This window comes from Alligator mississippiensis, chromosome 5 (genome assembly GCF_030867095.1).
Source record: "Alligator mississippiensis isolate rAllMis1 chromosome 5, rAllMis1, whole genome shotgun sequence".
Classification (NCBI taxonomy): Eukaryota; Metazoa; Chordata; order Crocodylia; family Alligatoridae; genus Alligator; species Alligator mississippiensis.
In genome coordinates, this window is record NC_081828.1 from 23,009,008 (window position 1) to 23,022,292 (window position 13,285).

At 39.7% G+C, this 13,285-nt stretch overlaps 1 protein-coding gene across 1 annotated transcript in view; it reads left to right on the forward strand.

The window, feature by feature from the left end:
* Positions 1-13,285, forward strand: part of ST6GALNAC3 (ST6 N-acetylgalactosaminide alpha-2,6-sialyltransferase 3) — a 355,399-nt gene that overhangs the window by 329,936 nt on the left and 12,178 nt on the right. The window contains exon 4 of the mRNA XM_006276537.4: positions 12,936-13,043. Coding sequence (XP_006276599.2) covers positions 12,936-13,043 — 108 coding nt within the window. The remainder of the gene's footprint in view (positions 1-12,935; positions 13,044-13,285) is intronic.

Below are 13,285 nucleotides of genomic sequence, written 5' to 3' on the forward strand. Positions count from 1 at the left end.
GAATCTAAAACAGATAGTGAAGTTGGGAGGAACCTAGGAAGCTAAGGTTAAATAAAGCCTTCTAGAAAATATCTTTTTCCCCCAAAATCTAATATTCCTTTGGATCTTGGAATACATTCTTCTGTACTAAAATTACTATTCACAGCCATGTGAACTGCAAAGGCCAGACAGATGTAAGCAACTATAAAAATTGAGTTGGAAACTCCCATTTCCTATGGGGGTTGCTCTCTGACATAAAACAATTGAGTAGCTTGAATTTTCCTGTATAAGAAACAGCTTCAGAACAATACAGATATATTGGCTGTGTGCTGTGTTTATGATTGTAATTATCACTTTGATTTAGTTTCTTCTTTGTGTTTTTTGCAGTGAACCAAGTTTCCATGATTGGTCTTTCTGTCAGCAGCACAGTCTCTTCAAGCAGCCCAGTCTGCTTGGATGTAATAGCTTCCTTCTTATGTCACTTGGGTTCACAACAGAGCAGAGATACATCAAAGTCAGGTCAAGGAATCAGAAATGAAGAAACTACAGAATCATTGGTAGCAGAAGTCAATTCCTCTAAGTTACTTTTTTCCCTCCTTTGCTCCAGCTTCCTTTTTGTATATTGTATACAGTACATGCAAGGAAGTAAAAGCTGTTTACAAATGTAAAGACTGGAATTATACATGCAGATAAATACTGTGCTGATTCCGGTAAACCCAGTGACTCATTCTTTCTTATCTTCAATTTGGTCTTTACGTCTCCTGCCAAAATTACAGATATTAAATCAGGTACATATTAATGCAAGTCCAGCATTCTTTTGCTACCTCATTTGGTAAACCTAGGAACTTCCTCATTACTCCCCCACATACACGTTACTTAGGACCCCTTCCACTTGTATCTTTTCTTTAATTAGACTGTGAGTGGAAACTTAAATTTATATCTCCCAAGGCTGTTTTTTTCTATATGTTTGTATAGCACCCAATGCAAATGGGCCTAGAACTTCATAGACTGCAGGTGCTATTGCAATGCAAATGCTAAACATTAATCAGAAGTATAATAATCAATAATCATAGGTCAGGGTGCACAGAAACTGTAAGTATATTGGGTATTATGTGCCAAAACCTGAAGGCTAAGCCCCAGCCTGAAATGTTAGTTCCTGTTTCACTGTGGAAAATTTGATTTAATGCAAACTCACTGATTTTGGAGGAAGCCAGGATTCAAGCTACAAAATTTGCACCTCACACTTCCACTTTCGGGCACCACTTTTCAACATATGCCCATCCCAAAGCCAGAATTTTGACCACATCACTCAGAATGCATTCTACTTGCTTAATCTTTACATGAAACCATACTCAATGGAGAATCAAACATCTGTCTGTACATAAATGTTTCATTTTACAGAATGACCTGAAGCACCCTGTGGGGTTTTTATTGTGTGAGACACTCTGTTTGCTGCTTGAGGGACCTGGGCAGTTATTATTAGATGTCCTATATCATTATGGAACACAAAGCAGGCACATGCACAATGCACAAAAGAGGGAAAAATTAGCGTAAACAACTGCTTAACAGGTATCTTTACAATGGAAAAATATAGGTCATTTTCACCAGGCAAAATCAATTCTTTGGGCTTATGTCTTATTCACAGTTCTTATGCTACATTTTTCTGCAGAAAATATGCAATGAATTAAAAGATATTAGCAGCAAGTTACTGAGTTTTACAAAACCCCAAATTAAATCTAGTCCAGTGTTACAGCTCTTCATCTGCTTGAGTCCTTCCCTCTCCAATTCCAAAGTCCTTTCAAACAAGCAGCTTCATTACTTGAGAACCAAATGCTCCCCTTTTATAAGGCACTTGAAGTGGCTTTGGCTACGCCAGATAGATGGGTCTTTAGGAAGAGGCTCCACTTTCTATGAGGGGAAGGCTAATTGGGAAAACAAAGGAACTGTGTTCCTGGTGTGCCAAGGCATCAAAGATGCCATCCCAGAAAAGAAAAAAAGGTCTTTATCAAGAGAATTAAAAAATGGTAACATTAATTCTGTTTAGTTCAGACACAATCATGGCCCTGCCCTTCCCATTCCCTCCTGATCTAGTAGAGTCAGCCAAACAACACTTACCCTAACACAGGGTCACACTATGTCCTGAGGCATTAAATAGTTCTCAGAAGCCTTTGAGCAAGCTGGAAGTACTCTCCACAATATAAAACGTCTTAACTCCATTGATTATAATACTGTTCATTTGTTCAGTCTATTACACTTAATTGCACCCACTAACTCACCAAGAGATCAGTCCTTTGCCATTTGAAGCCAACAGTAAAACTCACCTTGATTTCAGTGGCTCAGCACCAACGGAGGGCTCAGCACCAATGGAGTATCAGCACCAACGGAGAGCATGAGCTTATAAAACAATAGTTCCATAAATGTATGTTTCATCAGCTTATTGCCCAAAAACTCTGTCATTTTTGTCGTTGAATTTAATCTTATAACAATTATTTAAATATATTTTAAAATGAAGAGAAAAAGAGTTTGGTTCTTTTGGGCACACTCTCTCCTACCAGACATTTAGTTCAAGTCCTGGCTATCTTGGTTTCTCAGAGCAAGAAATGAAATAATGCATGAAAATGACATACATCCCTCTCACCCCACCCTGATTTCTTCAAATCAAGAATTATACATTCTTCTAAGTTTCAGTCTGATTCTACCAAATTGTCCTTTCTTGTCCGTCAAACGCATGAGTTAGATAACTAATCTGAATAGAAAACTGGCACATCAGGGGTTTCTTTTTGAAGATTCAATTTTTTCAGTGCTGAACTGACTACTGGAAATTATTGCCCAACCAACCATGGGAGAACTAGTGGAGCTAGGTTTGAAAGTGCTTGTATAAATTTATAAAATAATTGAATTGTGTTTGAACAAAGAGAAGAGCTTCCTGGATTTTTTTTTCTTAGAAGCAGAACTTAGATTATGACAGAACGTTTTCCTGATCTAGCCTTGTTCAGTCCTAATCGTTAAAAAAAATTAATGCATTCTATTTTCCCTCTGATGAGAGAGAGAGAGGCCAATTCTTCCTTCATTTAGTCTTCATCAGAACATGGTAACACATGTCAAGGAAGATTAGTTTTGCTTCCTAGTCCTCCATGAAACATATGCTGTTTTCCTTTACCAAATGTCCTAAACTTTCCCAAACTTAAAGTGCTTAAGGTCAGCTGATCTCTTCTTTCTGTGAAGTCAACAGAGCACTTTTCAAAATCCTACCCTAACAGTTATGAAAGAGCTGAAGTAGGCAGTTACTGAGCACACATACATTTAGCTTCTTATGTGGAAAAACTCCATGTTTTTATTTTTTCACATCTAAAAAACATAAAGTTTTGATCCTGTGGGATTAAGCACCATTTCCTCATTCTATTTTTTGCTATTTTAGTGGAAGTGGAGATACTAAGCATCCAGATGTTCAAGCCCTAAGGTACTAATTCATGTTGCATACTAGTATGTAATGACATAAACAATGCTAGGTGCTAAGGTGTGTGTTTAAAAAAAAGGTATGTACTAAAATGTGAAAGAAAAAAAAGGAAGAAAAAAAAAGATCTGCAAAGACAGTACTCTTCACAGTCTGGGAAATATGGTACTGGACTGATCAGCAAGAAAAAGGCTTTCTTTTCTCTCTTTTGTCATTTGTGTGATCTTGGTCAAAATGTTTCTGCCTTGTTGTGTCTGAGTTTCTCTATAGATGGATCTAAAGATACATGCTAAAACATATTAAAATGTTTGGACCAAAACATTTTCCACCCAAAAATGCAATTTTATAAAAAATTACCATTTTTAGGAAAATATTTTCAATTTATTTTTAAATTTTGATGGGAAATCTTAAGGGGGGGGCTAAAATGTAATTTAATGTTGAACCATATTTTCTATTTAGTTTCAGTTTCTGAAAAAAGAAAAAAAAAATGAAATCCAGATTCCATCTCCATTCTCTTCCTCCTCCTCCTTTTTTTTTTTTTTTTTTCCTTTTATGACACAAAGTATAATGGAACAAATTTCCTTAATTTCAGAAAAGTTATAAGGAGGGAAATTTACAGGTTTCATTTTTATGTGGCTTTTCCTTAGATTTTCATTGAATCAAGGAAAAAGAGCATTGGATAGGATCTCAGGAGGGCATCTAGTCCAACCCCCTCTCAAAGCAGGAGAATCCCCAACTAGATCATCCCAGCCAAAGCTTTGTCTAACCAGGACCTTAAAAACCTCCAAGGATGGAGAGTCAACCACCTCTCTGGGCATCCTGTTCCAGTGTTTTACTAGCCTCCTAGTGAGAAAATTCTTCCTAATATCTAACCTAAACTTCCCTTGCTGCAACTTGAGACTGTGGCTCCTTGTTCTATCATCTGCCACCGCTGGGAACACTAGCTCCATCCTCTTTTGAACCCCCTTCAGGTAGTTAAAGGTTGCTTTTAAATCCCATCAGTCTCCTCTTCTGTAAATTAAATAAGCCCAGTTCCTTCAGTCTTTCCTCATAAATCATGTGTCCCAGTCCCCTCACCAATTTTATTGCCCTCCACTGGACTCTTTCCAATTTGCCCACATCCTTTCTATAGTGGGGGGCCCAAAACTGAACACAGTACTCCAGATGTGGCTTAACCAGTGCTGAATAGATGGGAATAATCACTTCCCTTGACCTACTGGCAACACACCTACCAATGCAGCCCAGCATGCCATTAGCCTTCCTGGCAACAAAGGCACACTGCTGGCCCATAGTCAGTTGATTGTCCACTGTAACCCCCAGGTTCCTTTCTGCAGAGTTGCTGCCCAGCCAGTCCCCACCTGTACCAGTGCATGGGATTGTTCCACCCTAAGTGCAGGACTTTGCACTTGTCCTTGTTGAACTTCATGAGATTCCTTTTGGCCAATCCTCCAATTGTCCAAGTCACTCTGAATCCTAGCCCTATCCTCCAGTGTATCTACTATTCACCCCAGCTTGGTGTCATCTGCAAACTTGCTGAGGGTGTACTCTATGCTATCTTCCAGGTTGTTGATAAAGACTTTGAACAAAACCAGGCCCAGGACCAACCCCTGAGGTACTGCACTTGATACCAGCTACCATCTAGACATTGAGCCATTAATTACTATTCTCTAAGCCTGATGCTCCTGCCAGTTTTCTATCTACCTTACAGTTTATTCATCCAGTCCATACTTCCTTAGCTTGCCTGTGAGAATATTGTGGGAGACCAAATCAAAGCCTTGCTAAAATCAAGGTACACCACAGCCACCGGTCTCCCTGCATCCACAGAGCCAGTCACCTCATCCTAGAAGGCAATCAGGTTGGTCAGGCATGACTTGCCTCTGGTAAATCCACGCTGACTTCTGAACCACCTTTTTCCCTTCTAAGTGCTAAGAAATTGATTCCTTCAGCATTTGCTCCATGATTTTTCCAGAGACTAAGGTGAGGCTGGCTGGCCTGGAGTTCCCTGGACCCTCCTTCCCTTTCTTAAATACTGACACTATGTTTGCCCTTTTCCAATCATTCAGGACCTCTCCTGATTGCCATGAGCTTTGAAAGATGATGGCCAATGGCTCAGTGGGTTTTTTAAAACACTGCTTCAATTTAGGGAGAATTAAATGAAAGTAAACCTCTGTGGTTTGTATACAAGGGTTGGGCCCAATCTTTACCTGCCTCTCCAGCGGTGGGGGAGGAGGCGGGGGAACAAGCTGCCAGCAGGCCAAGAGGTCCCTGAGCTGCAGAGGGCTGCTGCTTCCCTCCATGGTGACACCCCCCAGCGGGGGAGTACGGAGGGAAGCACTGGCCCCCCACCCCCACACAGCTCAGGCAGGCAGACAGGGAGCGGGGGAAAAAGATCAGGCTCACTGCTTTCTTTTTTGTCTGCACATGCTGCTCTCAGGCTGCCTGCATGGGCTGCCTGCACCTGAGCTGCATGGGGCCCAGTGCTTCCCTCCACAGCTGTTGCACTTTGTAAGGTAGCAAACTAAAACACCTTGAAGGCAATATGCTGCTGACAGTGTAAACAGCAACACCATTAAAGAGGTGCAAAAGGGCATTTAAGCCACTTTAAAAGCCAATTTTGTGGCATGTACAAAGGCCCCAATTGCACTTTGGCCTTCCTGAGTACATCCCTGCATGCCCAAGCAATGCTCTTACATTCTTCCCTAGTTATTTGTCCAATTTTTCACTTCTTATAAGCTTCCCTTTTGTGATTTAATTTATTGAAGAGGTCCCTGCTAAGCCAAGCTGGTCTTCTGCCATACTTGCTATTCTTCCTATACATTGGGATGGTTTGTTCCTGTACTTTCAGTAAGGCTTCTGTAAAGTACATCCAGCTCTCCTGGACTCTTCTCCCCCTCAGTTTGGCTTCCCAGGGGATCCTGCCATGAGTTCTCTTAGTGAGTCCAGGCCTTACTCTGATGCTGTCCATCCTTCCTTTCCTCTTTTACAACCTTTCCACCAAATGGGGTGGGATATAAAAGGAAGAAGAATTAAAATATTAAAATGTTCAGAATTTTCAGAAAAAGAATTAAAATGGAAATGTATTCTGTTTCAAATTGTGTAAAACAAAAATAACTTGGGCATTTTTAATTTAATTTTTGCAAAATGGCTATTCCATTTCATCATCAGTTCCACTATTTGTCCAACTTTGTAAAGCATTTTGAGATCTACAGATCAAAACCACTTTCCATTCCCGATACTGCACTGTAAAAGCTGGTGGGAATTTTTCCTCTGGTTCAGTAAGCACGGCTCAAGCCCTATTAAAGATTAACATTCAGATTGTTTCCTGATGAGGTTGTGAGGGAATGGGTATTTTTTAATCAGTTCACAAGACCACATAGGGCAAAATGAACAATATGGAAATCAGAGATTAAGAACATGTGCCTTTCTCTAGTTGTTTTACTTGTAATGGCAGATTTTTTATTTGTTTGCATGTTATCTAAGTTTTCCTCGGTCATTTAATTTATAATTCAGTGGGAGACTTCCTATGAACAGAAATTATTCTTTCTCTTCATTTTATCATGCACTATAATCAATTATTTCTAGTACAGTTGTATAGACCTCCCTTAAATATAATACTGAAGTGACTGAAACTAGGAAATTTGCAAATAACATATGATCTTAGAATTTACTATAAAAAGTTAAACAAGATAGTGATATTTTCAACACAAGCACAACACCTCAGGTCTTAATTCAGCATAACAGCTAAACAGTTGCTCATTAGGGCTGTGCAAAGCTTTGGTCCATGATTTGATTCAGTGGAGATTCAGCCCAATTCGGTGGCCGAATCTCCAAATCCAAATCAAATCAGGAGACCCTTTAATCAGCTTTAAATGTTTTTTCTACATACCTCAAGGTACCAAGTGGCTCGTGAATGCTGAGATGCTGGGGAGGATGGAGCATCCCACAGGAGTGCTGGGGGGCTCCCCAGTGTGCTTCGCAGCAGACCTGGAAGTGGATCGGTTTACTTCCAGTCTACTTCCAGGTCCCCAGTGTGGCGACTTGGCTCTTGGGTCTGGAGGAGCACCTGGGGTCTCCCTATGACCGATCGCTGAGCTGGGGAGGTGCGGGGAGGCACAGGGAGGGCCCCTCCCACTCCTGGGGGACGTTCCATCTGCCTCACCATCGCAGCATTCACAAGCCATACCTGGTACCTCACAGTATGTAGAAAAAACATTTAAAGCTGTGTCTGTGGCTGAATCACTGATTCTCTGAATCAGCATCAAATTTTCAGATTTTGATTCAGCCAAATCGAATCGGGAACAGTTATCCAAATCAACAAATCAAATCACTGTCCCTGATTCGGGCCAAATCCAAATCTGAATTGAATATGGTCCGTTTTGCACACCCCTATTGCTCATCTTTAAGCATGTTAGTTGTCTTGACTATTCATGTGCTCCATTGGAGCTATTCATGCACTTAAAGTTGAGTGCCTCGGTACCTTGATGAATCATGGCTTTTATTGGTGATTAATTCACTCCCCTAATTACTTATATTTTGCTATGAAGCCCTAAATTTTAGGATATTGGCAAAATAAGTTTTTCCAAGATAAATGGACAAAGTAACTTTTAATAAACATTGTCTTTTTATTGCTATGCCCAGCTGTAAATCATGTCTTGGAAACAAAAGCATCTTCTTTTTCAATGTGTGTTTTTGAAAAATGGTATATTATTTTTCTCTTGAGCTGTTCAGACAATTTCCTCTCTGGCACTGGATTCCCATTAATTTCTTATGGCTCAGAAAAAGTCACTCTAAGCCATAGGGAACAATTTTAGACTTACACTACTCGCATACATCATAATACATTTGCCTATAGGATTTCAACAAAAGCATGCTTGAGAAACGTAGATTTTCCTGACTGTAGTAGAGTTGGGTTCTTTTTTCCTTCAGTTTGGGCTGGACCATGTGTTGGCGACCCATATGAAATTGAAGATTTGTTTACTTTTAATAGGTACATCATAAAACTTAAATGCAATTACAGTGACAAAAGGGACTCTTTCAAATACGTGACATAAATGCATGGCCAAAGGACTTGTAGGATACAAACCACAGAGAGACAAATTGAATATTCATCGTTAATATAATAGGGAAGGACTGATGCATTGCTGTTACTTTGTTCTACAGTATCCTCAGATGATATTTTAAAAGGTGTTCAGAGGTTTATGGCTTTTTAGGGACAGCTAAAATTGTTTTCACACTTCTAGTATTGTTTTCATTAGAATGTCAAAAATATGTTTACAGCAACAGATTGAATTAGATTGAATTCGAAGGTGTTACAAATCATCCTGAATCCCTACTGTTTAACTGCAGTTCTTCATTAGTTACATATCTTCAGGAAAAAAATGGGGGAGGGAAAGAAATGCTTTGTTTTAAAGTTCACAATCTGTATTCTGTCATGTACTCTAGCTCCCAGAGAGGGTATCTGGGAACTTACTCTGCTGTTTTTATTTATCCTGCCAGTGTAGTATATTGATGAGAGGACTAAGGTCCAATGGTGTTAAAACAAGACATGAAATATTGATTAACTCTTTTTCAAAATTCCTTTTTACTCCTGAGTATAGCAGATTTCAGAAGCTGTTGTCAATATAGTATACTCTCCAATAAACCTCCATTATCGGAAGGGTCCTGATCTTCATAGTGTTCTGATAAATGGCTATTATGATTCTAAATGGTTAGCTTTAAAGGCTCAAGTTTAGTGTGTTTTTGGTGCTGAAGCAAGCTGCTTGTTTGAAGCAATGTAGCTCAACATTTAAGGTTGCTACTTTGGAGTACCCACTTCTGTTCCCCGTGTCTTGTTTGGGAATTATGGAAGCTGGAGTATTTTTTATGTTAGGCAGGAGTAACAGAATCTGCTTTGAATAACTGGAGAATCTGTGGGATAGATAAAGTGATTTAGAGACAATCATAGAAGTGAACTAACAAAAAAAACTGGTAATGGAGGGCACAAAGAAAATACAATCTTGAAGTGAGTCACTTGTGATGGTTGCTGCATGGATAAGCATTTCAAGCATAAAACAGAAAGGAAGGATAGGAGAGGAATAATATATGCAGAAAAGACATATAGATACCTCCTTGTTCACATTTCATTAAATTGGCTCCAAGATCATTCTTTAAATTATATACCTTTAAGCCTCTTATGCATCATGACTCTAATAACACTATTTTTTCTGAGAGATGAGCAAGTAAGTTTAAGCAGTTTCAGAATTATAAGGATGTCTGTCTGTTACCAAAGTACAACAGTATTCAGTGTCCCCCTGGTGAAAGATTGATAGCCTTCATTTGATTTCCCTGCCTTTCTTTCCTACATGCATATTTTTCCTCATCACTAGCTTGAAATATCTTTGTCCCAATTTTAGCTTCCACAAAGCCAGCTGAATCTCATACCTAGAGTCCCCAAATGGGGGTTCTGTGGAGACTGTAGACCTGGGACAATATGAACCCCTATCACAAAGGCAGATAGGGAAATGGAAGTGAAAGCAAGGTATAGCCAAAGCCCCTTTCCTTTTTGGTGGTCCTGTATATGGTAAGATTTGGGAGTTGAGTGGTACAGAAATGTTCCAGTGAACAGTTCTACATTGGACAATGTCAGTACATTGGAATTGGAGTGTTTCTTAGGAACATACATGCTGTTTTCAACAAGAAAGATTTTTTGGGTCCTGGCTAGAATATTTTTTTTCTGAGGGGGAGGGAGCGGGGAGAAAAAGGCGGACAAGAAAAAGAGAAAAAGCATCCCCTAATAATCAAATGGGAACTTTTTTAGGGCCCTCATGTGGGGATGTAGGATACCCATAGCTCAATACCTATTCAGAGTGAGAGTTTAAAACTCAGCTTCCTACACCTCAAAGAAGTCCCCTCAGCCCTATTTTGTAGCAAGTAAGTCACTCTGTTAGAGTATTCAACTTTGTGTAAAGACTTAATTCTTCATTGGTGCAGTAGTTTTCTGCATCCAAAGGGAGTGCCATATAAAGATCCTCTCTTTTTCTCTCCCCAGTGAACATTTATTTATTTATACAAAGTGGAACAGGGAGAGTGAGGAAGCAGTACAGCATCTGTATGACTATCTCTAGGTGAGATGTGGGAAGTCATGGGTTAAGTTCCTGCTCCAATAGTTAGTTATAGTAGAACAGCTCCAAAAGGAGAGAAACCTACCAAAGTGTAAGCAGTAGCTCAGTGATTAGGGTATTCAGTACATATATACTAGGGCTGTGCGAAGGTTTGGTCCCTGATTCGATTAGGCGGAGATTTGGCCCAATTCAGCGGCCAAATCACTGAACCTGAATAGAATGAGAGGACGTTTTAATCTCTTAGAATCAAATCGGAACCCTCTGAATCAATTTGGAGAGATTCAGAAAGATTCGGTGATTTGGACATAGACACAGCTTTAAATGTTTTTTCTACGTACCTCTAGGTAGCAGGGGCTCATGAGTGCTGCAATGCTAAGGTGCATGGAGTGTCCCACAGGAGCATGGGGGGCTCCCCAGCACGCTCAGCAGCAGACCCAAAAGTGGACCAAAAGCACTTCCGGTCCACTTCCAGGTCCGCCAGGGAGCACTCCGGGGCCCACCCCTCAAATGACCCCCCTAGCTTGGCAACTGGTGCCTTATGGGTCTGGGGGGCACCCAGGGTCCCCCCACGGCCGATTGTTGAGCCAGGGAGGCATGGGGGAGCCCCCTCCAGCACACATCCCAGCAGACCTGGAAGTGAACCAGAAGTACTTCTGGCCCACTTCCAGGTTCGCCGCCAAACATGTGGAGGGCCCCCCCACCACGCTCCTATGGGACACTACATGTGCCCCAGCACCACAGATATCATGAGCTGCACCTGCTACCTCAAGGTATGTAGAAAAAAAAATTTAAGCTATATCTGTTTCCTAATCGTTGATTCTCCAAATCAGCATTGAATCTTCAGATTTGGATTCAGCCGAATTGAATCAGGGACAGTGATCTGAATCAACGAATCGAATCACTGTCCCTGATTCAGCCCAAATCTAATTCCAAATCGAATAGGGCCCACTTCACACATCCCTAGCATAAGCACTTCATGTGTTAAAGCCCTGTTCTGAATCAAGCACAGTAAAGACTTCAATTTAGCTTCCCTAAGGAAGGTACATCCCACGGAAGATTGTTAACAACTTGGGCATTGTGGGATGAGTGAGTTTCTCTCTGACTTTTAAAAAATAAATAAATAAAAAGCCTTGAAAGGTCTTAGTTCTCTTCCTGACGTGGAACAAAACCTTTCAAAACTGGAAAATATTTTGTAGTTTTCTACTCATCTCTATTCAGAAGCCCCTTGTAGCCAAATTTAATTGAGAGAAAAGTGCAGACTCCTTTACCTTATGATGGAAAATAGACTGTTTCCTGACTGTATTCAAAATATGGGGACTATAAAAATATCAGACATTCAACTTATCCTCTCCTGTCACTCAACCCCCCTGAATTGAGCTCTGCATTTGGGCTATATTTAGCCAACTTTGGGACTTGATGTTTTCATTTGTCATCTGGAGTTTCTTTTACTGTTAATTTTCAGGGAATTATTTTCATTTCTCTCATTAGAACTGAAAGGAATACTTACATTAAGAAAACCTGGACTATAACCAATTTTTAAGCCATTAGTGCCAACTATATTATCATTTATTTATGAGGTATTAAAGCAACAGATCTTGCTTCTTCTGATTATATGGTACTTCTGTTGACTCCCAATGGTACTACTATTTTAAGTAATGTGAACAGGATCGGACCTTTATTTAACAAGTCATATATCTTTTTTCCAAATAGGAGGCATTTAGAAACTGTGAGCCAAATCCTTTCTTGTGCAATTAGTTCTTACTCAGTGGAACTAATGTGTTGCATGAATAAAAGTTGCCAAATTGTGCCCAATTTCCTTACACTCCTCTCCCTGGTTCCTATATGTCATCTTCTATAATGAGAATAAAGATGAGTTGTATTTTTCAAGTCCTTTGAAATTCTGTTGGCCAATCTTTAGTTAACATAACCTTAAAAGTTTCATGTCTGTATAGATTTATAGTATTCATACAGCATGTAGTGCATTGTACCATAAAGTACTTCTAGTGCCCATGAAAGTGTGTGAGTGAACATGTATATGTATACACATAAGAGACTTCCCTTCTGTTAATGTGATGCCTGGCTGTACTTATAATCTCTCATCTTGTATTCTACATTAATTTTCATCTTTCTAATGTACAAATAAATTACTTACCATCTTATGGGGCTGGAATCGTTTGACTTCCAATACTTAGCATATGGTATTTCTTCTGTGGACTTACAGCTTGGAGCTCCAAGCTAGCGAGGAGGAGAGCGCACCTATAAATAATTCAAAATAATTGTATGTTTTTGACAGATTGGCAAGTTGCTTAATGCCTTTTGTCCCAGGTAATAGATGATATTTCTCTGATAAAGTGTTAGTAATTTCACATTGCAAATTTGTTGTGTGTGTTGTGTTTTTACAGAGTCCAGTCAGGTTCATATCTCAGCACTGGTTGGTTTACCTTAATTCTGGCTATGGATGCCTGCTATGGAATTCACGTCTATGGGATGATAAATGACACCTACTGCAAGTAAGATCACAGGAAATTATTTTCATGCATCTACAATTCTGATGTCTTGTCAAAATTTCACAATTCATTTTAATATCATAAATCCGCGAAATGGATTAGGCAGCCATTTCTCACTGTTCTGCATTGATGTGACACTATATTGTCAGCATATTTAGTTCTGATATGGCATTTGGTGTTGATAAAATAAAAATATTTACAAAAGCTTAATGTCAAATGTCAGAAGAAACTTTTTTTAATCAAAG